This window comes from Sorex fumeus, unplaced genomic scaffold (genome assembly GCF_029834395.1).
Source record: "Sorex fumeus unplaced genomic scaffold, SorFum_2.1 ptg000041l, whole genome shotgun sequence".
Classification (NCBI taxonomy): domain Eukaryota; kingdom Metazoa; phylum Chordata; class Mammalia; order Eulipotyphla; family Soricidae; genus Sorex; species Sorex fumeus.
In genome coordinates, this window is record NW_026606098.1 from 11,248,722 (window position 1) to 11,275,380 (window position 26,659).

Genomic DNA, 26,659 nt, shown 5'->3' on the forward strand with positions numbered 1-26,659 from the left:
GCCGGTGGTTGTAAACAGTTTTATTGATGGGGAGGGGGCTGAGGGAGGTAAGTTCAGAGAGGGTCCAGGACCCTGCTGGCCACTGGCATGCATGGTCAGCCGCGGTCAAGAGGTCACAAGGGGACAGGTGGCCGGGACCCTCTGACCCCCCAGGGCCTTATTTACAGGGGGCTCCCCCCTCTTTGCCCAAAGCCCCCAAGACGAAGCCCTTCTGGCAGCTGTTGCCAACAGGGCGTCTGGGCAGACCCTGGGGTGTGGGGGGCCCTGAAGCCCCCTCCCGCCTCCCCTTAAAAGTCTGAACCGGCTCCTTGGAGGCCCCAGGGCCGTCTGGAAGCGACGCTGCTGCGTTGGCTCAGCCAACGGCCAGACCGCTGGGGGGTGGGAGGAGCCCCCGCTCGCACACAGACACGCACGCGCCGCACGGCAGCCCACAGACACACACAGATGTTTTCCCGGCTCCTTGCACACAAAAACAGCATGCACACACGCGCACACACGCACACACACACGCACGCGCGCCGGCTGCCGGGGGCGCGGACGGAGGGCTCGGTGTGGCGGGGAGGGGGCTATCTGCAACTCTGAGCCCCTTGCCCCTTCCACAGACACCACCCCACCCCACCTCCGCCTTGAGCCCCCCTCCCCCGGCCCTTCACCCCGAAAACGGAGTTGTGCAATTGTTAGAAGAAAAAAACAACCCCCCCAAAAAAACTGCCAAAGAAATGCAAGTTGGAAAACCAAACATCCCCGCGCGCACGCAGAAGGTCCACTTCAAGCCCACAGCACGTTCCTCCCGCCCCACCCTGGGTGCCCCTCACCCTCTCCCCAAACCGCCTCAGCGTCTGCGGCCCCGGCGGAAAGGGGTGGGGGCGACGGTGGCGCTTCCACGGAGGTCGAGGAACTTGTGCTTCCACTTCCACGCGGCGGGCACGAGGGGCTCCCGAGCACCGCTGGGTGCCGGCCCGCCGCTCGCGCTCCTAGAAAACCGTGGCTGGCACCGCCGAGGCGTCGTGCGGAGCGGGAAGGCTGCCCCGCGCTGCCCCGCGCCCCCGCCTAGGGCACGGGGGGTGCAGTCCTGTCCGTGCCCCCGTAGGAGAGCAGGTGGGCCAAGTCCGTGCTGGGCCGCGCGTGGCGCCCGCGGGGCCGCTCCCCGGGGCCGCTGTTGAACGTGTGCGTGCGTCGCAGCGCGGCGGCGGGAGGCGCGTGGGGCCCGGGTCTCCGGAGGCTGCCGGTGGGCGGGGGGCTCCAGGCGCGGCTCAGGCTGTCGCCGGCGGAGGGCGCGGAGTTTGGGTCCGAGGGGCCGGTGGGCGCCGACACCACGCGCCGGCGGTCCGGGCTGGCGTGCGGGGTGAGCGGGAAGTCGCCGGCGGCCCCGTGGGACGCGCGGCCGGGCCGAGGCGCGTAGAGGCGCGCGTCGAGGCTCGGCTCCAGGCCCGGCGCGGGGGGTCCCGGCTGCTCGGGGCCGCGGGCCGGGGCGAGCAGCAGGAGGGACGAGGAGGCGGAGGCGGTCAGCAGCGCGTGGCCGTGCTCCCAGGCGCGGGGGGCCAGCGCGTGGTGGGGGTGCGGCGTGGGCAGGCGCTTCTGCGGCAGCGGCGTCTGCTCGGGCGTGGGCAGCAGCCCCGAGTCCAGGTCGTGGGGGCCGCCCTGCAGCAGCGTGGCCGCGGTCCAGCCGTTCTGCATCAGCGGGGCCAGCAGCGCCTCCGGGGGACCCCCGGGGCCGGCCCCCGCGCCCACGCCGCCCCGGACCCCCGGGCCGCCACCGCGGCGCTCGCCCAGCCGGCTGACGCTCAGCACCGCCTCGCCCGCGCCGTGCGCCAGGATTGCCTCCTTGTCCTTGCGTCGCGCCGCCTCGCGCCGCTCGCGCAGCCCCACGTACCAACCCACGGTGAAGCCTGAGACCACGGCGCCCACCACGAACGCGGCCACCGACGACGTCACCAGGAGGTTCACGGACACCAGCCCCGCGCGCTCCTCCGACAGGCTGGCGCGGAGCAGCCCTGGGGGGCGGGGGGGGGGGGAGCAGGTGAGCACGGGAGGCCTCCCCCAGCCCCGGAGCCCCGCCCGCCAAGCCGGAGTGTGGGCTTGACCTGCAAGTTTTTCTCTTTTTTTTTTTCTTTTTGGGTCACACCCGGCGATGCACAGGGGTTCCTCCTGGCTCCGCACTCAGGAGTCACTCCTGGCGGTGCTGGGGGACCCTATGGGATGCTGGGAATCAAACCCGGGTTGGCCGTGTGCAAGGCAAACGCCCTACACGCTGTGCTATCGCCCCGGCCCCTGACCTGCAATATTTTTATATGTTCGCTTCCCCTGACTGTGCTCAGGACTGACTCGTGGCTCTGTGCTCAAGGATGACTCCTGGCAGCGTCTGTATGGGATGACGGGGATTGAACCCTGGTGGGCTGTGTGTAAGGCATGCGCCCTCCTCGCTGTGCTTTCTCCCACCCAGCCAGCAAATGCTTTCCTTTAATTTTGGCCACACCTGGCGGTGCTCAAGGCTGACACCTGGCTTTGCACTCAGGGATCACTCCTGGAGAATTCACCGGATCACACAGGGTGCTGGGGATAGACTCGGGTCACCCAATGCAAGGCAAGCACCCTAACCACCGTAGGTTATAGAACCACTGTATATCACTCCAGCACTCAGCACGATTCTGATTTTCTTTCTTTCTCTCCTTTTTCCCTTTTTTCTCCTGTTCTTTTTTCTGGGGGAGTCACACCCCTTGGTGCTCAGGGATTATTCCTGGCTCTGCACTTAGGAATCACTCCTGGGGGTGCTTGGGGGTATCTGAAGTGGTGGGGAACAACCCCCGGGTCAGCCATGTGCAAGGCAAGTGCCTTAACTGCCCTATTAATGCTCCAGACCCCACTGCAAATTCTGTCTCACATCCCTGAGGCTGTCTGTCCTCACCAATTTTTTTTCTTTCTTTGTTTTTATTTTGGGGGGGGGCAGGTGGAGGGGTGTTGGCCTTCACTCCCAGGTGCTCAGGGTGTTGTGCTCAGGCGCGCCCCCTAGCGGTGCTCAGGGAGACTGTATACGGAGCCCACGGTTTGATTTGACACGGGCCCAATAGCCAGCCATCCCTGCTGCCCCATCCCCCTAAGGCAAGTCGCTGGCCAACTCTTGGGCCTTTGCAAAGCTTGTCTGACTGAGGGTCTCCTTGTCTGTGTGTCCTCTCTCAGCCTCTCTCTGTCCCTGGGGCTCTGTCTGACTCCTTCCTCCCAGCCACAAGTGGGCGTCTCTGTTTCTCCCCCACCCTGACTCTGGGCCCGGGGCACGGGAACCCCAGGGGGTTCTCTCTGGAGCCCTTCCCCTCCCTCCCTCGTACCTGTGCAGTCCCCCAAGCCTGACGTGGTGGCCCCGGACACATCCTGCTCAAACGTGACCCTAAGGACAGGGAGAAGAAAAGTTGGGGCCCTGTGAGTGGGGGGGCCTCGATCCCACAGGGGGAGGGTGACCCCTGTGCGTCCCCCACCCCCATTTCTCTTTCCCGTACCTGGTGCCAGGGCTGAGGAAGATGCAGGAACCATCCGGGGCCCAGCCGCAGTAGGGGTCCTGGCTGCCAATACAGTTCCTAGAGCAGACGGGGGCCCCCCAAGAACAGTGAGTTCTCCCCCCACTGATGGCTGTACTCCCTGAGCGGCAGGGACGGGAAACACTCATGACCGCTCTGCAGTGGGACTGTCCATCCCCATTGTCCAGAGGAGAAAACCAAGGCCAGGAGTGTTCCTCGGGCATGACAAATGGAGGGTTTCTTTAGTGCCATGACTGGAAGGGGCTTCGTGGACAGGAGGTTCTCGTGTCTGGGGATCACCCGAGTCCTAAAGTTGGACAGCAGTTTCCCTGTGGCTGATCTGCACCACCTCCCTGCCTTTTTTTTTCTTTTGGGGTCACACCCAGCGATGCTCAGGGGTCACTCCTGGCTCTGCACTCAGGAATTACTCCTGGTGGTGCTCGGGGGACCCTATGGAATGCTGGGAATCGAACCCAGATTGGCTGCATGCAGGGCAAACGCCCTCCCCGCTGTGCTATCGCTCCAGCCCTTTCCATGCCATTTTTTGAGGGGGGAGGGACCACACTCAGCAATGCTCAGGGTTAACTCCTGGTTCTGACCTCAGGGGACCTGTTGGGGATCAAACCAGGGTGATCCTCAAGCAAGGCAAGAGCCCTCCCCACTGTCCCTCCCTCTGGTCCCTCCCCTCCCCCATTTTTCCCTGCAGTGCCAAAAGCCTCACATATGCAAAGCAAGTGCTCTTCTGCGGATCCCATTGCCAGATTCCCCGGCTCCTGTTCTTATTGCCCTTAAAAATGTTCAAGTCCTACATGGCCTCACCCCAGACCCCTCCCTCTCTCCCTCCTCTATCCCGGCTTAGCTCTGTCCCCTGGGTCTCCCCACTACTGTTCCCCTTCCCATCCTACCACAGGACCTCTGCACAGGCTCTGTTCAGTGAATCCAGCTCATGGTTCAATGAAATTGGATGGGGTGGGGTTCTGACACCGTGTTCTCCTCCCCTCGCTTGGCCCCGGACCCACACAACTGACATTTTGGGGCGGGCACTTACTTCATGCACCCCGAATACTGCTGGCAGCGGGCCACCGGGACCCGGACCACGCAGCGTGGGAAGGCCGCCAGCAAGCCGCCCGAGGCTGCGTCCAGCTCCAGGCTCAGGAGGCGCTGGCCACCCTCGCCGCTGGCTCCAGACCTTCCACACCTGCGAAAAGAAAGGCTCAGGGGGTGGCCACATTCAAAGGTGCGTAGCTCCCTCAAAGGTGTGGTCTCGGGGGTGCAACCAACCCAATGGTGCTCGCTTTCAGGGGTCTGGCCACATTACCCGCGTGGCTATATTCAGGGGCAGGTCACACTCAGGGCCTGGCCACACCTGGGAGTGGTCTCTTTCGGGGGCGTGGCCCCATCCAATCCACCCCGCCCCCTCGCACCTGTCTGGTCGGTAGGTGTCAAATTCCTCTAGGAAGACGCTGGGCCCGGTGATGCCCAAGGTGCTGGCATTGGGCCAGATGAGGAACTTGAGGACCGTGCCGGCCTCGGAGCCCAGGAAGACCACCGTCTGGTTGCCCCACGGGCCGGCGCCCACGTCCACGGCCACCCGCGTCAGCTGGTGCCTGGGTCCCGGGCAGCGGAGGGGAAGGTCAGGCTGGTCACACACAGCCCAAAGTTACCTGGGCACAGGCTGATAGCGCCTGTGACCGGTAGGGTGATCACAGACATCCCAAAACTGTTCTCCCAGTGAGGTCTGTCTGTGTCTCTGACTTGTTTTGCTAGAAACTGGTTCTGTTGTTACTTTATAGTTCACGGTCCTCTCGTTGTTCATCGATTTTCTCGAGCGGGCCCAGTAACGTCTCCATCATGAGACTTGTTGTTACTGTGTTTGGCATATTGAATACCTCACGGGTAGCTTGCCAGGCTCTGCCGTGCGGGTGAGATACTCTCGGTAGCTTGCCGGGTTCTCCGAGAGGGGCGGAGGCATCGAACCCGGGTCGGGAGGGTTGGCCGCGTGCAAGGCAAACACCCTTCTCAAATAAATAGCTGTGCTATTTATTTGAGAAAACAACAACAACAACAACAACAAAAAACCTGGGTCGGAGTGATAGCACAGTGGGTAGGGCGTTTGCCTTGCACACGACCGACCCGGGTTCGATACCCGGCATCCCATATGGTCCCTCAAGCACCACCAGGAGTAATTCCTGAGTGCAGAGACAGGAGTAACCCCTGAGCATCACTGTGTGTAACCCAAAAAGCAGAAGTAAAAACCTTTATAGTTATTTGTTTTGAGTCAGGCAGTGCTCAGGGCGGACTTCTGGCTCTGTGCTCAGGGATCACTCCTAGCGGTGCTCTGGGGACCCTATGGAGTATCAGGGATAGAACCCAGGTTGGCTGCATGCAAGCAAGGAAGCACCTTCCCTGCTGTGCTATCTCTCTGCCCCTGTTTTACTTTTTTTATTTCAGCAGTGGTCAGCAGTTACTAGGGTTATATCCAAGGATGCTTGGGAGCGGTGAAGTGCTGGTGATCAAACCCAGGACCTCACAGGCACAAGGCATAGGTTGTACGCAATGAGCTCCTCCCACCCAAGACTGAGCTGCTTTTCATGTCTGGTTCTAGCGGGAGAACCCTCCTCCCCTCCCCCCACCTCCTCCTCCTCCTCCTCCTCCTCCTCCTCCTCCTCCACCTCCTCCCACCTCCACCTCCTCCTCCTCCTCCTCCCCCAGCATCCAGCCCAGCCTCTTGTCCCCACCCAGCCTTGCCCTGAGACTGACCGCAAGAGTGTCCGCACAATCCAGGGTCCCTGACCCAGAGAGGGAACAGCCTCATCCATCAGGGGGTGGGTCTTAACGAAGTTGAGGATTTCGTCCGGGAGGGAGCTTGACGTGTTGTATTGCATGCCGGGAGTCACACAGCAGCCAGGCCTGGGGGAGGGGCAGAGGGGTGGTCAGGGCCGGCCTGGGGGGTCCTGGGGACTGGACCCGGGTCAGCAGCGTGCAAGGCTAGCCCCTTACCCACTCTCTTATCTCTCTGGCCACTAAGGGGTCTTGATTGGCCAGGAAACCTGGGGTTTCTGCCTACTAGGGCATCAGTTTACCCTGTCCTTGTGATGGGCATGGATGAACTTGGCCAAATAACTACCTGGGAAATCGAAGCACTCATACAAGAAAAAAAAAAAAGAAAGAAAAGAAAAGGGCGTCAGAGGGGGGAAAAAGGCAGACTATCACAGGTTTTTTGTGAGGGGGTGGACCCCCCTGGTGCTCAGGGGTTCCTCCTGGTTCTGCACTCAGGAATTACTCCTGGCAGTGCTCGAGGGACTCTATAGGATGCTGAGGATCAAACCCAGGTCAGCCGTGTGCAAAGTGCCTCCCTGCTGTCCTATTGCTGCAGCCCTCGACAAACACAGTTTGCAGATGTCAGAGAAAACCCTAACGACATCGAGAAAAAAAACACCTGCTAGAAACAAGAACTCAAGGCAGCAAAGTGGCAGGTTGCAGAGTCACCCGCCCGCCCCCCAAAAAAAACCCTCAATCTATTCTTATATGATAACAACCAACTTGAAGAAAAGGGGGAAAAACCAAATTTTTTGTTTTTTATTTTTTATTTGGGCATCACACCCAGCTGTGCTCAGGGCTGACTCCTGATTCTGCGCTCAGGGATCACTCCTGGAGGGGCTCGGGGCCTTGGGGGACCCTCTGAAGCTATAGCAATCAAACCTGTGGGGCTGGAGCGACAGCACAGCAGGGAGGGTGTTTGCCTTGCACATGGCTGACCCAGAGTCGATTCCCAGCATCCCATAGGGTCCTCTGAGCCCAGCAGGAATGACCTCTGAGCACAGAGCCAGGAGTAAGTCCTGAGCACTGCTGGGTGTGACCCAGGGGGTCACTGGGAAACAGTGATTCAGGACTGAAAACAGTCTGAGACCAAAGGTATAGAATGGAAGGTCCAGCATTATTCATCACAGGGGAGAGAGGGTTAATGATGACCAAGATCTGGGTCCAGGAAATGGAGCAAGAAGGGGCCAGAGAGATAGCACAGTGGGGAGGGCATTTGCCTTGCACACGGCCGACCCGGGTTCGATCCCTGACATCCCATATGGTCCCCCAAGCACCGCCAGGAGTCATTCCTGAGTGCAGAGCCAGGAGTAATCCCTGAGCATCGATGAGTGTGGCCTCAAAAGAAAAAAAAAAAAAGAAATAGAACAAGGGAAACCTCTTCAGCAAACAGTGTGGGAAAACTGGTCAGCCATGTGCGAAAAAAAAGATCAACCTACACTTTCGCCCCTTGCACAAGTGGTCATTCACTCTGCTTGAATGATAGTACAGTGGGGAGGGTGCTTGTCTTGCATGTGGCTGACCCGGGTTCGATCCCCGGATTCTCCTAGCGTCTGCTGAACCCCCCCTAGGAGTGATCCCTGAGCACCGAGCCAGGAATCTGCCCTGAGCACCTCTGGGTGTGGTGCAAAAATCACCACCACCAACAACAAAAAACAATAAACAAAAGTCTTGGGGAATTCTGGTCCACTGTATCCTGGACAGGGTCCCCACCCAGACAACCCCCTTGGGACAGGGCGGTTCTCACCGGGGCCGGGGCACCTGATCTTCTGGGACTGGCGTCCAGATGGATTCTGGAGATTTCTGTTCCCGGAAGCGACCTTCGAACACTGCTGCCACCTGGGTCATGTCAAAGGCGCAGACAGCGGATCCCGGGATGCTGGGGAGACGGGGTGGAGGAGCAAGGGGGGGCACTAGCTTAGGCAGGGATGTACGGGGGGCCTGGTCCCCCCAGGCTGTCGGAGGTTTGGACTACTGGTTCCGAACATTCCCCAGCATCCACCAGCCCATCCCTCCACCGGCTTTCCCAGGCTACCAGTAGGAACTGGTCCCACACCTGCCTCATTCTGCTGTATTCAGTATTCCAGACCTTTCCTCATGACCATGACCTTGACCTCAGGATCCCAGCTACTTCCCCTCTGGTCCTTTACTCTTTCGCTGAAACATTCCCCTGCAGCCTCCGGGCCTTTGCACATGCTGTCCGTACTGTCACCTACAACCTACTTTGCTATTCTCTCACCTCCTCCGAGTTTAATGTCAGTGTCCCCTCTTCCAGGAAGCCCTCCCTGACTTCCTCTGATGCAGAGGCCACGACTTTCCAGTGCTGACCCACCAGCCTTCAAAGGTGAGTGTTTGGCTCCCGTCCCTCACCCACATGCCCCTAGAGCCCCACTGACCTGTTACTGGGGGTAGAGAAGACTGCCAGGACCACGGGCCGGCCCCCCAGGCTGACCACGCCTGTGACGGCCTGTAGCACATTGAAGTAGAAGTGGGAGTCCCCGGGCACTGAGCAGTTAAGCCGAGCCTTCAGAAACGACGTCCACTGCTTCTCCAGCACACGGGGGGAGCCCCCCGCGTCGTTCTTACACACCCGGGCCACGCGGGACACCACTACCTGGGCGCATCAGGGGTGCGCAGGGAGGAAGGACAGGGGGCGGGGCGGTAAGGCCCTGGCCTGGCAGCATCCCACCGAGTTCCACCTGGCATCCCTCAGGGTCCCCAAGCACCACTGGTAGTGATCCCTGAGCACAGAGCTGGGAGTCAGCCCTGAGCATTTTAGAGTGTCCCCTAAAAATAGCAGGTGATTGAGCATATGGAAAGGGGGTGGCCTCGGAACGGGAAACCAGGGGTGTCTCTGACTCCCGGGCCTGACTTGGGGCTCTGTGTCTCCCCTCTGCCCCGACCACAGCCGCCTGGGACTGGCCGGGGTGTTGAGGGGCACGGCCAGCAGCGGGGGCAAGGCTGCCACTCCCGGGAGCCTGGAGTCATAGGACAGCGGGGAGGGAGCATTCGCTGCGCATGTAGCCCACCCAGCTTCATTCCAGGCATTTCATAGGGTCCCCCAGTCCCACCAGGAGTGATCCCTGAGCACAGGGCCAGGAGTCAGCCCTGAGCAACGCCAGGTGTGGTTCCCCCAAGAAAAGCAACAAATAAATAAACTAAGGGGCCAGAGCCATAGCCCAGCAGGGAGGGCGTCTGCCCGGGTTCCATCCCTGACATCTCATAGGGTCCCCTGAGCCCCACCAGGAGTGATCCCGCAGAACCAGGAGTCAGCCCTGAGCACTGCCAGGTGTGATTACCCCCCCAAAAAAAGACAATGTTGGGGCCGGAGCGACAGCACAGCGGGGAGGGCATTTGCCTTGCACGCGGCCGACCCGGGTTCAATCCCCAGCATCCCACATGGTCCCCCGAGCACTGCCAGGAGTAATTCCTGAGTGCAGAGCCAGGAGTAAACCCCGAGCACCACTGGGTGTGACCCAAAGGAAAAAAATAAAGAAAAGAAAATGTCGCTGAGATCGCTGGGCCCGCCTCTGTGCCCCACCGAGTTCCACCTGGCATCCCTCAGGGTACTGTTGCATTATCAGAGCCTCTCGCCCGTGCTGTGCTCCCAGCCTTACCTTCTCCAGGTAGTTGAACTCCATGGCGATCTCCCGGAAGAAGAAGTAAATATGGTTGCCCCACTCCACCGCGTGGACAAAGTAGGGCTCTGTGAGGCGGGAGGGATCAGAACCCAGACCCCAGTGTGAGAGAAGGAGTTTTTCAGAGCTCAGGAGATACTAGTCTGGAAGCGGAAGGAGGGCTTTTATGGTGAAAGGGGGGCCCACCCCAAACAGGGCCTCAGAGTTTGTTTTCCTTGGGTATGCAGGTGGTGGGATGTGTCAGAAGCTACTGTGTCTACACAGAGACCACACGCTATGTCTACACCTCCACACCCAGCCTTGGCTACTATTTTTGTCCCCTTCCACCCTGAGTAGTTTCTCTCAGGCTCAGCTTCGTGTGCAGTTCCCTTGCAGGCCCTTTCTAGCAAGTTCTACTTGGCATCCCACTTGAATCTTCCTTCTAGTAGGGGGATCCGGTGACTATGAGCCCACAATAGCCCCCGATGCTCACCACACCTTTGAACCACTTGGAGTCATGTTTGACGGTGCGGAGGGTAGGCCGGTCCCCAAGGCTGCGGTAGATGACAGCGTCAATGGCCAAAAAGTCTGTCACGGTGGCCGTGAAAAGCATGCCATCTGGTGGAGGAAGAGGCAGGTGAGAGATGAGATGCAACAGTCAATGGCAGACAGGTCAAAACTTCAGGGTCGGGGCTGGAGCGATAGCACAGCAGGTGGGGCGTTTGCCTTACACGAGGCCAACCCGGGTTTGATTCCCAGCATCCCATAGGGTCCCCTGAGCAGTGCAAGGAGAAATTTCTGAGTGGAGAACCAGGAGGAACCCCTATGCATTGCTGGGTGTGACCCAAAAAGAAAAAAGAAAAACCCTTCAGGGTCATAGAGAAAAAAACCCCTTCAGGATCAGGAGGAGAGCATGGATGGCAGGTAGGGGACCTCGGCAGGACCCCCGGAACTGTATGCTCAGCTGAGCACTGCAGGGAACAACCCCAAGCACTGAACTCAGAGTAACTTCCTAAGCACCACCAAGTGTGGCCTCCAGGCAAAACCAAATTAAAAAAAAACATTGGGGGCTGAAGTGAGGACAGGACAATGGAGAGGGCCTTTGCCTTGCATGCGGCCAACCCGGGTTCGATCCCTGGCATTCCATAGTTTCCCTGAACTCCACCGGGAGTGATTCCTGAGCACAGAGCCAGGAGTCATCCCTGAACATCACCAGGTCTGACCACACACACACACACACACACACACACACACACACACACACACCACACACACCTTCAAATCTTGAGCTAGCCTAAGTGAATCCCCCGTCTCTAGACCAAGTCTAAGACAGCTGAATCACCAGCTCCTATGGACATATGGCCCTTCTGCAGCTGGACAGACTCTCTCCCAGCTGCCCACCACGGGGCCTCAACTTGAAGAGTGGGCATGCCCACTCCTGACGAGGGCTGGACTTCTCATGGTGCCGGTCGTAGCTAAGGGTGGCACTTACCAGAGAAGAGGCCAACGTTGGCATGTTTGGGATCGTATGGGCAGCGGGCCATGCCGCTGATGTTGTCCCCGACGGGCTGCAGCGTGTCGATCTGCATGAGGATAGAGTCCTGGTCAGACTTGGCTGTCCCCAACACACACACCCCTGCCGCCTTCCCCAAAGGATCCTCGTTCCATCCAAATGGCTGCTAGAAGCAATCCAAGTCATTCGTAGAAACGGGCCGCGGCCTACGGAGTTCAGGGTTCCCTGCAGAGGAAGCCACCCTGGTGAGGGGTAAGGGATAAAAGGAGCAAAACCAGTGGGGCGGGTGCTTGCCTTGCACGTGCATGTACCCAACTTGGGATCGATCCTCAGCACCCCGTAAGCGCCCCGAGCCCTGCCGGGAGGGATCCCTGAGTGCAGAGCCAAGAAGAAACCCTGAGCACTACCACGTGTGGCCCCAAAAAAGAAAAGGGCGAAAAAGAGCAAAGCCAAGAAGGCTGCCTGTAGGAGGAGGAAGCGAAGCTGCCGAGGGTTGGCCCTGGGGCAACTAGGGCTGGCGCCGGGCGGAGACTCACGCTGTAGTTGGCACACACGGGGTTGAAGGCATTGGACCCGCACACGAAGAGCGTAGATTTGTCCCGGAGAAGCAGCACCTTGACGAAGTTGCGACACTCGCCCTGCGCGTGGGAAAGGAAGGTTCGGTGGGCGTGGCCACGGCTGGGCAGCGCCGGGCAGGGCCGGCTGGAGGGCGGGGCCAGAGTGTGGGCGTGGCCAAGGAAAAGCCGGGCCACGCAGGGAAGTTCTTTACATCTGGGGGTCCCCGGGGCACGAACCCGGGGATCGTGCCCTGTCTTAGGAGGGGAGCTCAGGCGTGAGGCCATGACCAGACCAAGTTCGGGTCTGGATAAAGAAGAGGGTTTCGGGGGCGAGGCCGTGCTTGGTGGGCGTGGGCGTGTGGGCGTGGCCACGGGGTGGGGCGGGGGCGAGGTCATCGGGGCACGGTCCGCGCTGGCTGCCGACCTCCTGTTTGCCTTTCATTCGACACACGTTGATGTCACTGGGATTGGAGCGCCACGTCAGCTTCTGGGGGCAGAAGGAACTGGTGAGGGGGGGGGAGTCCGGGGCTCAGCAGATCCACCTTGGGCCCCGGAGCCCAGAGTCGGGTCCCCTGGGCGCGAGCAAGCACAGACTCGCCGTCTCCTCCCGCCCGCTCCCAGCAGCGCTCACCCTCTGGTACCGCAGCTCCGAGGACGTGGGGGGCTCCAGCTCTACGCGGTACAGGTTGTCCCTGCGGGAGGCATGCTGTCAGGGCCACCCCCTCGCACCTCACCTCCGCCAGGGAGGCTCACAGTGCTCGGTGCACGGGTGTGCCCACGCCAAGTCTGCATGCCCCAGTGCGCCTCCTCCCGCCCGAAAATGACGCGCAGGTTCTGGCGCGCCCTGATCCCCGCCCACGCCCCGCGATGCAGACATCTACACCCCAGGCGTCTACACCGCCCTGGTGAACTGCCGATGTGTCCGAGCACATCCCTGACCCTCCTTCTCCTTCCTTGTGGCCCCCAGGTTCTACCCCTCCTCGACAAAGGGCAGAATAACGGCTGGCTGAAGAGCAGGGGGCAGGGGGCCAGAGTGATAGTACAGTGGGTAGGCGACCCGGGTTCGATCCCCGGCCGCCCAGAGGGTCCCCGAGCACCGCCGGGAGGAACCCCTGAGCATCGCCGGATGGGCCCAAGCAGCCAACAACAACAAAAGAGCGTTGGAGAGAAGCCAGAGACGCCTCCAGCGTCACCACATTCCTGCCTCCAGCTGGGACTGTGCCTGAACCCCAGACTTCGGGTCCCGCTGTCCTGGGGTGGAGGCACACGGGGTCTCCTTCAGTGAGGTCGGCCTGCAGCCAATTTGCGCCCCAAGACTGTTCCTCCACTGCCCCCCACCCCCGCCCCCGTTTCAGCTAAGCCACTAAATCCGGTCGGGGGTGCAGGCGGCCACGTGCACATATTAGCTATGACCGTGGGGCTCTGTCGTTAATGGTTAATGGCTCTGCGTTACGGAGTCAACCAGCATCAAAGTCTTGCACGTCCCCTCCCACCTGGACGAGCGGACACACCTGCCCGACTCCGTCTTTGGACGCCACAATGTCTCCGCAGCGACCACCAGGGGGCGCAGGTGAGACCGTTCCTCAGGCCTCTGGGGGCACCGCACCGGGCACCTTCCCTTAGGGGGCAAGGTCCCAGGCACGGCAGGCTCTGCACCACTTACCCCATTTCCTCCCTCCGTTCCAGCCTCCCTGTTCCTCCTCCTAAGAGCCTTCCTACCCCAGGACCTTTGTACAAGCTGTGGCCATTGCCTGCATTTCTCCTTTGCTTTCTGCTGCCACCGCCTCTGGCTTCTTTTCATTCAGGTCTTGACTTACATTGTCGAGCAGCCCAGAGGGACCACGTTGGCACCCTCGGAAGGGACACTGACCCCAAGATGACTCCCACCCCTCGACCGGCTCTGGGTCCGAATCAACCCTTAGGAGCCCCAGGGACACACAGTGGGTCACACGGCAGCCAACCCCAGGCTCCTTCATGCGCCCGCCCACCCCCAGGCTCCTTCATGCGCCCCCCCAAAAGCAAGCGACTTCTTGCCACCCTCGCTCTTCCCGAACACCTCGCCCAAGGTCCCCCATACCTGTCCCCTATGAACAGAGTCCTATTAACCCGCAGCACCCGCTGGATGTTGAGGTCGTCGGGGCCTTCTGCGGAGGTCAGGCGTCCCGGCCCGCTGCCCACGAACACGGGATAGTGGTTCAGGTCTGGGGAACGGGGTGCGCAGGGGTAACGATCCAGGGCTGGCGCGAGCCGGACCTGGCGACCCCCACTACCCCCGCCTTCCCCGAACTCCCCACTCACAGTCCCTGGGGGCCACGCTGAGCGGCGGTGACTCCTCGGGAAAGAGGCCGTGGGCGCCCCCCAGCAGTAGCAGCAGGATCTGTAGGGCCGGGCGGAGAGGGGGCGCTCTTGGGGTCCGCATGGCGAGGTCGGGGGCACCGGAGGCGAGACCTGCGGGCGAGGGGGCGGGGCTGTGAGCCCGGAGGGATGCAGTCCCGCCTGTCACCAGCAGAGGGCGCGCGCGAGCCGCGGCGACTCCCTATCCAGGCACATTCGTGACGGGTCGTGGCAGTAAGACAAGCTACAGCGTCACTTTTCAAAAAATAATCGGGCCAACTCGTTCCCGTCTTACTGTACAACCCCCGGCAGCGGTTTCTACTGGAAATGATCAAGAACGGGAAGCATCAGAGAGACACCATCTTCAGCCATTCCGACCCCAAAATACATTGGGTGTACACATTCCGACCCCAAAATACACTGAATATGCATTCTCCATATGCACACGCGCGCACACACATACACACACACGCGTGTACACATATGCACGGAAAAGGAAAGGCGCAAAAAAAATTCAAAGGCTCTTGAAATGTTATAAACCGCCACATGGGAATTGCAATATTTTAGTTTTATTTGTTTTAGATTTTAGGGCCACACCCAGCAATGCTCAGGGGTCACTCCTGGCTCTGCACTCAGAAATTACTCCTGGCGGGGCTTGTGGGGAATCCTATGAGGTGCCAGCAATCGAACCGGGGTTGGCAGAAAGCGCCCTCTCGGCTGTACTTTCACTCCAGTCACATGAGTTGCAATATTCTAAAATCATAGGAAATTGCGGGGGCTCTGAGATTCGGATAAGATGGATCTTGTATCCCAGTGGGCCCCCTTTTCCTTTCCAGTCCCGTGATAGAACCTCAAAACCCCTCCAGGGGTCGCCCCTCTGGGCTCCCTTCTAGGTAATGAAAAGACCCTCGCTGGGGCCAGAGGGCATTTGCCTTGCACGCGGCAGACCCAGTGTTTGATCCCGGCATCCCACAGGGTCCCCCAAGCCCCGCCAGGAGTGATTCCTGAGTGTACAGCCAGGAATCAGCCCTGAGCACTGCTGGGTGTGGAAAAAAAATCCATTCCAAGCATGTGTGGGGGTGTTCCTGATGAGGAAGAGGTTGAAGGGTGTGTGTGAAACTCACCCTCTGGAGCCCTCCACGCCCGGCCAGATGACAGTCTGAACCCCAGCAGCCTTGTCGGTTCTGGGGAAGTCCTGTGCCTCAGTTTCCCCATTTGAGTCACAGGGACTCAATCTCTGAGCCCTGACCTACCATGGGGATCCGCACCCCTGGAAGTGGAGGTGAGGCAGGAACTTTGCCTCAAGGGCCAAAAAAACAGGAAGACCTTGTGTGGAGTGGAGGGGCTTCCGCTCCCTGACCCTGGACTTCCAGGATTTGTGACTCAGAGCATGGCCAGGATCCCACGTGTTGGCGGTGGGGGGGGGGGACCTCAGCACATTTCCTTGAGGATGTCCTTCCCTGACTCCTCCCCTGCTTTGCACCTCCAGGAGTTCCTGGGGACTCCTGGTGCAGCCCCAGACCTCTCCACCCCTTGCCTGGCAGTTAAGACCTCAAAGCCAGGACTGGAAATTAGTTCAAGACTCACGCAATTATCTGGCTGGTTTCGAATCCCAGCACCTGTCCCCGTCAGGAGTGATCACTGCGCACAGAGCCAGGTATCAGCCCTGAGAACTGCTAGGTGTAGCCCCAAAACAAAATAGAGACAGAGAGATAGAGAGAGACAGAGAGAAGAAGAGAGACTAGAGAGAGTACAGGAATGATAGCACCCCACTAACGCCTGACCCTTTCTTTGCAATTTATGGACCTCTGAGTACCATCAGGGGGTGCCCCCTGAGAACTGAGCCTGGAATATTCTCTGAGAATCGCTGGGTTCAGCCCAACCTCCATACCCCACCAAAGAATAAGGTAAGGAATTAAAATTAGGGGTCCAGAGTTACCCCCTACAGAATTACTACAGCGGGGAGGACGTTTGCCTTGCACGCGATCTACCCAGGGTTGTTTCCCGGCATCCCACAGGGTCCCCTGAGCATCGCCAGGAGTGATTCCTGAGTGCAGAACCAGGAGTCAGCCCTGAGCATCACTGGGTGTGACTCCCTTCAAAACAAAAAAAAAAGGGGGGGGACTGAGGCAGATACAAACTCCCTAGGATCCATGGACTCCATGCCCTCTGGAAACTGTCATGGAATCCTTAGAAATGAACCTTGCCTTAAAAATGAACGTCGCCCTAAGTGTGAATTTCCTTCTGGAACACTGTACCAAGTGGCTCTTCCTGGATGGAGAAGTCTTGGTTACTTCCACACACACCCCCGCCCCCCAGATCCTCAGCTCACACTTTAGAAACAGTGACTAAGTTCCAAAACAACAGCCAATAAATCAACCTAGATCCCAAGGTCTGTGGGAGGGGCCAGGCGACCGTGACGCCTGGAGCTCCATCCCCGCTGCTGCCCACATGCACAAAACACAGTCCAGGCAGGTGAACGGTCCGGGACTCAGGGACACAGTGGGAAGTCCCCCGGGGCGCCACTAGAGGGCACCCCTGAGAACTGAGCCTGAAATCGCTCCTGACCACCTCTGGGTGTAGCCCAGGGGAAGCACCGAGGTTCCCCAGTGGACGGTGGGTTTTAACCCCACCCTGCCTGAAGCCGAAGCAACAGAGGACAGTGGGGAGGGCGTTTGCCCTGGTTCAATCTCCGGCATCCCACAGGGTCCCCTGAGCAGCACCAGGAGTGATCCCTGAGCACAGAGCCAGGAGTCAGCCCTGAGCATCGCCCCCCAAAATAAAAAGAAAGAAACTGGAGCAGGAACTGATCAACCAGTGTTCATAATCTGAGCTAGATTTGTTGGGTTTTATTTATTTATTTATTTATTTATGGGGGGGGGGACCACATCCGGTGATGCTGTCCCATGGTTCCAGCCCCACCTGAGCTGGATTTTCCCGGCTGACCCTGAGCGTCTCTGGACCAGGGGGGCAGTGGGGGGTGGGGCTCCATCTGCCGTGGGGGAGAGATGGGGGCTGCCGCCCTGTCCCGTCTCCAGTTCCACAGAAGGCGCGCCTGTCAGCCTGGCCGCCCCTGGATTCCGGCTCGGGGGCCCCTGGTGGGATCCCAGGGGGGATCGGGTAACCCGGCCCGCCAGCCGGGCCCCTGCCTGGCCCGCCCAGGTCCAGTTACCGGCTCTGCTTACAGCTGGCCCCTTCCAGCTGCCTCGTCACCCCCATCACGCTGGGGCTGTCTAGGAACTGGGATGCACGGCCAGAGGGTGTCCCTGGGGAGTGGGGGAGGCACGGAGGCGAGCGGGCCCGACTCTCCCTCGTTGGCCCCCTGCCCATTAACCCATCCCGGCTAGCGGCCACCAGTGCACGCTCCCGAGGCTTCCCCCTTCTCTAGGGCGCTTGGCTCGTCATTCCTCGGCTTCCACACCCAGGGGTGCTGGCCTAGAACCTACCACCTCTGGGGTCATCCAGTCAGGAGCAATGGCAACGCAGAAGTGCTGTGCACCCTTATGTTCCTGCCTTGCCCTCTCTGGGCCTGGTCCCAAACCAGCACAGCAAATGTAGGACGATGAGTTCACCAGGGACAGGCACAGCCTAGGCACTCAGCAAACTTCAGAAGGACAAATGGCCCCCCACCTCCACCCTGCAGACCCACCTCGGAGAGATCTGGAAAGGTTCAGGAAAGATCTGGAAGGATGTCTATTTCAGGCTTCCTGAGCACCAACTGGCCCGGGACTCAGCCCTGATTTTTTTTTTTCTTTTTGGGTTACACCCGGCAATGTTCAGCGGTTCCTCCTGGCTCTGCACTCAGGAATCACTCCTGGCAGTGCTCGGGGGACCATAGGGGATGCTGGAAATCGAACCCCGGTCGGCCGCGTGCAAGGCAAACGCCCTCCCCGCTGTGCTATTGCTCCAGTGCCCCAGCCATGATATTTTGGAGTGTTGGGTTGCTTTGGGGGGACCACAGACAGCAGTACTCAGGGGTGACTCCTGGCTCTGTGCTCAGGAATCTCTCCTGGACGGGCTGGGGGTCGAACCTAGCTTGGCTGCCAAGCCAGGCACGGCGCCTCACCCCTGCACCCACTCAGCTCTGTGTTTGGGCTCAGTGGAGCCTGCGACACCTGGGCTGGACCCCAGGGCTCCCCGTGCGCCCTCCTGGGCTCCCGCGCGGGGAAGCGTCCGCTCTGGCTCAGCAGCTGAAGCTGGACTCCTGGTGCGAAGGGGAGGTCTGGCGTTGATTCCTACCCGCATCGCCCCCCGACCTCAGCCGAGACCAGCACCACTGCCCCGTTCTGCGGAGGCTCGCAGAGAAAGTCATTGGATCAAGGTCACCCAGGTCACACAGGACCTGTCTGTGGCATGGGGGGGGCACCCACCATCTTCCGCCAGTGGGTGCCCAGACTCAAGAAGTAGAAATTGGGTAAGGGGGCGGCTGTCCACGGGAAACTGGGATGGCGGAAGCAGGACCTCGAGTGGGGGACTTGGGGCTCCCACCCCAGATGGGGCTGTAAGGGGGGGGGCGTCGGGTAATGAATTTTAATCACTATTTGGGAATTGGGCCACCAGGAGGGAAATGAGAGGCGTAACTGGTAATTAGGAGGGGGGAGGAGGCTTTCTGGGTGAGGATGCAAGCTTTCACGGAAATTAAAGTGTCATTTATACCCAGCGGTAATTAGGGGCCCCCTGAGGGTCAGCCCCCTGAAGGAGGGGAGCCTCTCCAGGAACCTGGAATGAGCCACGGGGGGCTCCCGGGGAGAGGAGAGGGCAGACACGCCGGGAAAGAGGGCCCTGGGTCAGTCTGCAGTGAAGCACACCTCGCTCTGTGCCCCATGCGGAGGGGACAAAGGGGTCCGGATCTGATCTGGGGGTCTGGTTGTTTGTGGAGGGGGCCAAGGTTTGAGCAGATGAAATACAGCTGCACCTGGGGGTGCAGTGATGCACACAGCTTCGGACCCTTTGGGTTGGACGCCCCACCCCGCACAGGGGCGCCAGAGCCCCGCCAGAAGTGAGCCCTGAGTTCCTCCGAGTGGGGCCCCAATCACCCCCCACAAAAAGTTTGATTCTATGGGGCTGGAGAGAGCACAGAGGGGAGGGCTCTTGCCTTGTACGCAGTCACTCGCGGCTCAATCCTCGGCATCCCACAGGGTCCCCCAAGCGCTGCCAGGAGTAATTCCTGAGTGCAGAGCCAGGAGTAAGCCCTGAGCATCACTGGGTGTGGCCCCAAACCAGGAAACAAAACCAAAAAAAGGTCTTACTCACGCCAGAGCGATAGTACAACAGGGAGGGTATTTGCCTTGCATATGGCTGACCCGGGTTCAGTCCCCGGCATCCCATAGGGTCCCCCGAGCACCACCAGGAGTAATTCCTGAGTGCAGAGCCAGGAGTAAGTCCTGAGCATCGCTGGGTGTGGCCCAAAAAGAAAAAAAAAGTTTTACTCTAGGACGCATATTTTAGGGTGTCCCTACCCTTGTCTTAGTTTTAAAGAGATCGTAGGAGGAACCCAGCCTCCACCTCCTGGAGCTTGGGGGAGCCCCGAACCCACTCAGCCTCTGAGTGGGAGATGAGATCAGAAAAAAGGGTGGGAGGACAGTGTGTGTGTGTGGGGGGGGGCAGGTCAGGTGTCGTGTCCCCACCAAGACCTGGACAAGAATTCAAAGAGGACGAAGGCAGAAATGGTGCCGCAGGGGGGTAGCGCCGTGAGCCAGGGCTGAGGAACGGCGGGGCTGCCCGCGCTGTGCTCTGGGGTCTGGGTGGACACAGAGAGCCAGGGGCAGGGGCTCCTCGGTTTATGGGGTGACCTTCAGAAATGCATATTCCTGCCCTCAATCTATGCCTCATTTGTCCCCCTGAGTAGGGAGGGTGGACGGGGAGGGGACTCACCCCTTCTCGATAGGGAAGAGAACAAACACGAAATGGAACTTTCAGGGAATTTCAAACGCAGTGATGAAAAAGAGAGGGATTTGTTCTCACCCTTTTGTAGGGGAGGAAATTTGAGGCTCAGAGAAGGCAAGCAACTTGTCTGAGGCTGCACAGCGAAGGGATGGATGAGCGGGGATGGGAACCCAGATCGTGAATCTTTTTATCACATTCTTCCCCCTCCCCCCATTTGGTTTTATTTTGGAGCCTCAGCTAAGCAGTGCTCAGGGTTACTCCTGGTTCTGTGCTCGAGGAGCCATGTGGTGCTGGGAATTAAACCCCACCGCCTGCATGCAAAACACTCGCTCAATTCATTGAATTAAGCTCCAGCCTTTATACCACGCTCATTCTTCTTGTTGTTTTGTTTTGAGACACACCCGACGATGCTCAGAGATAGTTCCTGGCTCTGCACTCAGGGACCATTCCCCTCCGTGCTCAGGGTACCCTATGGGATGCTGGAGGATCACCCCGGGCCAGCGTCCTCCCCACGGGGCGATCTCTCGGGCGCCCAAGACCACGCTCCAAACCATCGCTTTTCCCCGAGACAAACGGGGTTCTCAGGGCTTTTCTACAACTCCCCGGCAGCCAGTCCAAAACGTCCCCCATCCCCACCTCCTCGTCTCTGCGGTCTGGGCACCCCCATCCCCCTGGAGCTGGACCTGCCGGTGAGCGCCAAACGCGGGCCTGCAGCGACCACCAGAGGGCGCGCGGGAGCCCGAGTCGGCGCTTCCCCGCCCGCGCCCCTCCACCCCCCACCCCTATGCCCACTGTCCCGCAGGGCGCCACCTCCTTGGAGACCCAGCCAGGGTCCTCTCCAGCCCTCCAGGCCTTCGCACGGCATGCTTCTCTTCTCCCTGCCCTCCCCCTCCCCACCCCACCCCCAGTCACTCACTCAGCCCCAGTCCCACAGGCGCGCGGGCTGTTCAGCCCCACAGTTCCTACCCCAGGACCTTGGCGCGGACAGCGCTGGTCGCCGGCACTGCTCTCTCCGCCAGGTGAACAGACGACTGGCTGCTTCTCATCTGCCAGGTCTCAGCTCAGTTGCCACCTCCTGGGATACACCCTCCCTGACACCAACAGCTGCAGTGGCACCGCCCTTCACAGCTACATCATCGCATATTCTGGGCTTCAGGGTGACCATTACACATGATTTACTCTTCATCCCGGGCTGCTGTCTGTCTCCCAGCAGAGCCCAGTCAGCTGGGTCGCGGCTGGGTCCCTGCACCCAGCATTTGCTCGCTGTTCCTGATCTGCTAGTTCGCCGGCACTGCCATGGAGCCCAGAGCACCGAGCCCAGAGCGTGGCAGGGGAACAAGACACATTCCTGCCTTCAGTGTTTTCTTTCCTTTTTTTTTTTTTTTTTTTTTTTTGCTGGAGGAAGGAAAACAACAGACTCCGCCTGGCATTTCCCCCTGTATCCGCTTGTTTTAAAGTTCAACCCCAAAGGAGAGAGAATAGCATTCGTGTTTAACAGATGGGGGAAACTAAGGCTGGGAGAGGGGCAGGAGAGAGGCAGGAATTCAAAGTGGTGCTTGCAACTGACCAGAGGCTCTGAACAGGGAAGCAGAAGTTTCCTTTACAGCTCTCCAAACACGCGTTATTGTACCTCTCTCAAATGTCCCTGCCCCCACCCCCAAAACAACGAACTTCTATCCATCTGCTATGACCCCAGCTACAATACCCATCAGAGTATCTTCCTGATACACTGGCCAGGGAAACTGTCTTTCTCCATTCCAAGGGCTCCCTCTGCCTGCTCACCCTACTTAACACAGTGGACTGGGTGCATCAAGTCGGCCTCAGTTCTCCTCCTTTCCTCTGGAACTCCCGGAGGTCCAACGAGGCTGCCCAGTTAAAGCTTTGGCGACTGGCTTTAGTTATTGTTTTGGGGTCACACCCGGCCATGCTCAGGGCTGATTCCTGACTCTGCACTCAGGCACTCCAGGAGTTCTGGAGGGGCTCAGGGGTCTCCCTGGGGTGCTGGGGATCGAACCCGCTCAGCCACGTGTAAGGCAGCACCCTCCCGGCCGTGCTATCACTCCAGTCCACAGATTTGGTGTCTGGGATTCCAGGTTGCCAGCCAGCACCGGGTACTGGGACTATTCCTTGAGTGACTCATTTTTTCTCCCTTTGCTCCACATCACATCGCCCCACCCCCATTCACCCCTCCCCCAAGGACCCATAATCCTCTGCGCTCCTGCAATAGGTCACTTGTCTTTCAGGTCAGTCCTTGGGAGGCCGGCTTGGACCAAGCCCCGGTGCAGCCTGGGACTTGTAGTCCACCGCTTGGCCCAAGGCCGAGGTGCATCCTGGGAGCTGTAGTCCACACAGCCTCAGGCTGACTTTTTTGACAGGTCACGGGAATGATCATCTTTGGGCTCAGGATGTATCAGACAGGAGAGAGCCAGTGAGGGTAATGAGGGGGAGCATCTTTCCACCCAAAGGCGTGCAAAAAAGCGATCTCCGCCTGCCAATCACTGGCCTGGCACATTCTGATGCCTGTCACTTCATCTAGAATCTGTCTTTGGGATGAAGACCGCGACAATCAGAGGGAATAGGGCCAGAGCAATAAGGCAGCAGAGAGGACGCTGGCCTTGCAAGCAGCCGACTCGGGTTCGAGCCCTGGCATCCCCTAGGATCCCCCTGAGCCCCGCCAGGAGTGATTTCTGAGTGCAGAGCCAGGAGGAACCCTTATCATCACTAGGTGTGCCCCCAAACCCCAAAATAAGCAAAAAATGAAACTAAAAGGGAAGGACGGGTCTCTCATCAGCCGCAGGAAACCGAGGCTGGCTCCTGGATCATCCGAGCACAGAACATGGGCAGGTGGGGCTGCCGTGAGCGCTCAGATTCTCATGTCTTTTTCTTTTTTGGCTTTTGGGCCACATCCCGATGTGCTCAGGACTGACTCCTGGCTCTGCACTCAAGGATCACACTTCTGGCGAGGCTCAGGGACGCTAGGGGGTGCTGGGATCAAACCCGGGTTGGTCGCGTGCAAGGCTAGCGCCCTCCCTACTGTCACTCTGGCCCCCCAGATTCTAAAACTTTGAGGAGACTTATTACAGTCAAGCCCAATCCTTGCTGGGATCTTGTACCCTGAAAATTCGCAGTCCCTTGACTGGCTGAGAATTTCGGGGAGCACCCCAGGAAAGTCTCATCAGCCAGACACTGGTGCAGACCTGGAGGGGTGGCCCCCACCCCAACGCAGACTTTTTTCTCCAGGACAAAGGTTTCCCCCTTCCGCAGTTGCTACCCCCAGGCCCAGGAGCTGACTCCAGGCTCCCTTCACTCATCTCTGAGCATCTGGCAACCTGCCTCCGGGCTGCTCAAGGCCCCAAATGCTATTTATTCGGGGCCCCCACAAAATCCCCTCTCAACCTCCGCTAGTTCCTTATTGCTCGGGGGCGCTTTCTCCGTCTGGATTCAGTCTCTCTCTCTCTCTCTCTCTCTCTCTCTCTCTCTCTCTCTCTCTCTCTCTCTCTCTGTCTCTGTCTCTCCAGCCTCATAACTCATTGTTCACAGTCAAAACAGTCCTGGGATGGAGAAATGGCTCACCAGTTGAAGCACAGGCTTTGTCTAAGGAAAACCCTGGCTTTGACCCCTCAGAGTCCCCGAAATACTGCCGGGAGCACCCCTGGGCCTGCTGAGCCTAGAGTCCCAAGGAATGGCCCCAAACAACAAGAGTCCAGCCTTGCAGCTCCCTCTGCCTGAAATACCCAACTCCTCTCCTCCAGGCAAAACCCGCCAGGCCCCCTCCTGCAGGCAGTCTTCCCTGATTCCCGCAGACTCTTTCTGGATGGCAGAGCTGGGTGGGAGAGGGCTGGGCACACTGTACCGGCTCACACCCACCCCAGGACGCCTCCTTCCCAGGAGACAGACAGTGCTGGGCCGCCAGCATGTCCTGCAGACTCCGGGGACATCATTCATCTGTCCCGCTTGCTCATATCAGGGTCACCTTTGCAAGGACAGTGATCCATCTCCCCCTGGCCCCGCTTCAGGACCCCAGAGACTCTCCTGAGGGCCACAACGTGGTCCCTGAGGCAGAGAAACACCCTCCCTCCTGTCCCAATCTCCAGGGCCTGCAGCAGAGAGAAGTTTGAGCCTGCCGCCGTGACTCAATGCCTCTTTCCTCAGACCTCCTCACCTCTTCTGAGGTGTCAGCACCCCAAAGCCCTGGGAGAGCTCAGCCCCCACAAGGGGCCACCCAGAGACGCGAGATTTCCCCGTGAGGGCCCAGACCAGAGAGGGCAAGCAGCCTTTCTGAGGCCACACAGCCCAGTTTCTCCTCCTGGACTTTTTTTTTGCTTTTTGGGTCACACCCGGCAATGCTCAGGGCTTACTCCTGGCTCATGCACTCAGGAATTACTCCTGGCGGTGCTCGGGGGACCATATGGGATGCCGGGGATTGAACCCAGGTCAGCCGCGTGCAAGGCAAACGCCCTATCCACTGCGCTATGGCTCCAGCCGGGAACTTTTTTCTCTACATCCCCTGGCCCAGGGTCTGCCCTACCACCCACGCAGAAGGGCTGGTTTCCAGGGTGACTCTCGGGTGTGGGTCCGGATGTGGGACACTTCAAATGAGGGGACTCCTAACCCCCTTGGCAGAAGGCTCACACCAGAGGTCCCCCTGTCTGCTCTGGGGGCCAGCCTGGTTGTGGGTGGGATTTCTGCTAGACTCCCAGTCAGCCCTTATCTGAGGGCTGTCCCTGGCTTACCCTGATGCCTGGGGTATCAGGATCCCCCCCACTCTCTCTCCCTGGAGTTTCAGCAAGAGCTTCTAGAAATTTCCTCCTTGGAAGCAACCCTGAAGGTGGGAAGGGGGTGGAGAGGCGGGGTGGGGGGGGCACCTCCCAAACTTTGATTTTGGAGAGGGAGGGTGTGGACCTCCTGAGAAGCTGAGGGAACACAGAAGAGCAGGAAGCAAGGCGATTCTGTTCGTGGGTGCGGGGTCCCTCCTGCAGGGCCTCCTTCCGCTCACCCCCTTTGCTCGGTCAGCCCAAAAGCCTAGAGGGTCCCTTCCCCTTGCCCTGAGTTCCCCTCGGGTGGGGGTCTCAGGCGGAGGAGGTCAGAGAGCCCCAAGCCCAGCGCCTCCACGGGAGGGCCGGGCACCAAGAAGGGGGTTCCCCGAGGCAGCGCCCCCTTTCTGGAGGTGTCCCAAAGTTGAAGGGCGCAGGCACGCTGCGGGTGAGCGGGACAGTGGGACACGTGACCCCGCCGCGGGTCGGGGTGCGGGAACCAATCAGCGCCCGCAACAAGGGGCCACACTGGCACCCCCCCCCAACAGGCGCTCTCCAAGAGGCGCTTTCTTTGTCCCTTTGTCAGCTCTTGGGGGGCCGCACCCCCGGGGACCTCACTGCAGCATCGAGGGGCTCCAGACCGGCCGGCTCCGTGGCCCCCTCCGCACGTGGCCACATCCTGGGGCTTCCGTGGAAGGGGGCTGGGGGCGGCCTTGATGCGGAGGCTGCACTGGCCACGGGGCCGGCCGAGCCGGGCAGGGGACACCCCGGCAGCCCTGGGTCGCCCTGGACTTCGCGCCCAGGACCCCGCCCCCCGAGCCCCCCGTTTGCAGTCAAACACCCCGCTCGGGGGGACCGATCCCCCACCTGGGCCCAAATCCAGCTCCGGCGGCGGCGGCGCAGCCGCTAATCCCCATTATTCCGCCTTCTCCGCCCCCCCCCCCCACCAAATCTCCACCCGCTGCGGGGCCCACAGAACCCCTATTATAGCCGCGCATACAGGCCCCCAGTCAGAGGCCTGGCCCCCCAGCTGCAGTGCCGGAGCCACCCCCACCCCGCGCCTCCATCGGCGCCCAGGCCATCTCCCACCCCTCCGGGCTGCGGGCCCCGACGCCGCCCCGCGCCGCGACCCCCTCCCGGGGCCCCCACCCCGGAATCTGCGCCTGCCAGGCCCTTCCCCGAGCAACCCCCGGCCCCATCCATCCCCGCCGGGCGCGCTCATCCTGCCTCCAAGGGTAGCGCGCACCCCTCCCCCGGCAACGCAGCTAGCCCCCCGCCCCCCGCCCCCGGGCCGGCGCGGCGCCCCCAGCCCCTCCGCGGACGCCCGGGGGCGCTTACCTCGGAGCCGGGGCCGCGCGGACGCGCGGGCGGGAGCGCGAGGGCGCGAGGGCGCGGGGCGCGGGGCGCGGGGCGCGGGGGGGGCGCGGCGCGCACCTGTCCCGGCCGGGCCGGCTCAGCCGGGCATCCCGGCGCGGGGGAGGCGGCTGGGGCGGGGGGCTGGGGGCGCGCGCTCTCCCCGCCCCGGGCCGCGGCGCGCCGCTGGGGGAGGGGGTTCAGCCCCGGCCCCCCGCGCGCGGGCGTCGGCTGCGGGGGGCGCGCTGCGCGCCGGCGGCCGCCGGGCTCGGGGCGCGCCGCGGCCTCATCTCTGCGACTCGCGGCTCCGCGCACC

General features: G+C 60.5%; 1 protein-coding gene across 2 annotated transcripts; it reads right to left on the reverse strand.

Annotated features, from left to right (window-relative positions):
• Positions 1 to 26,456, reverse strand: SEMA6B (semaphorin 6B). 2 transcript variants are annotated; one of them, XM_056119494.1, is made up of 17 exons: positions 26,329 to 26,456; positions 14,315 to 14,464; positions 14,094 to 14,217; positions 12,648 to 12,708; positions 12,441 to 12,503; positions 11,996 to 12,097; positions 11,439 to 11,529; positions 10,445 to 10,564; positions 9,947 to 10,035; positions 8,726 to 8,943; positions 8,077 to 8,208; positions 6,270 to 6,419; positions 4,934 to 5,116; positions 4,558 to 4,707; positions 3,492 to 3,569; positions 3,324 to 3,382; positions 1 to 1,994 (listed from the first exon to the last, which is right to left on the reverse strand). In XM_056119494.1, the coding sequence occupies exons 2-17, from the start codon at positions 14,433 to 14,435 to the stop codon at positions 1,051 to 1,053; spliced, it is 2,685 nt and encodes an 894-aa protein (XP_055975469.1). In that variant the 5' UTR covers positions 14,436 to 14,464; positions 26,329 to 26,456; the 3' UTR covers positions 1 to 1,050. The 2 variants fall into 2 exon arrangements, with proteins under 2 accessions (XP_055975469.1, XP_055975470.1); XM_056119495.1 differs by lacking the exon at positions 26,329 to 26,456 and adding an exon at positions 21,153 to 21,175.
• Positions 26,457 to 26,659: the final 203 nt, after the last annotated feature.

What these genes read in the sequence shown, in the direction of transcription:
- SEMA6B (XM_056119494.1), bottom strand. Translation starts at nt 14,435, where the DNA reads ATGCGGACCCCAAGAGCGCCCCCTCTCCGCCCGGCCCTACAGATCCTG. An exon ending in TTCCTCAGCCCTGGCACCAG is followed by an intron (nt 3,383 to 3,491) that starts GTACGGGAAAGA and finishes CCCTGTCCTTAG; the next exon opens with GGTCACGTTTGAGCAGGATG. An exon ending in AGGCTTGGGGGACTGCACAG is followed by an intron (nt 1,995 to 3,323) that starts GTACGAGGGAGG and finishes CCCGCCCCCCAG; the next exon opens with GGCTGCTCCGCGCCAGCCTG.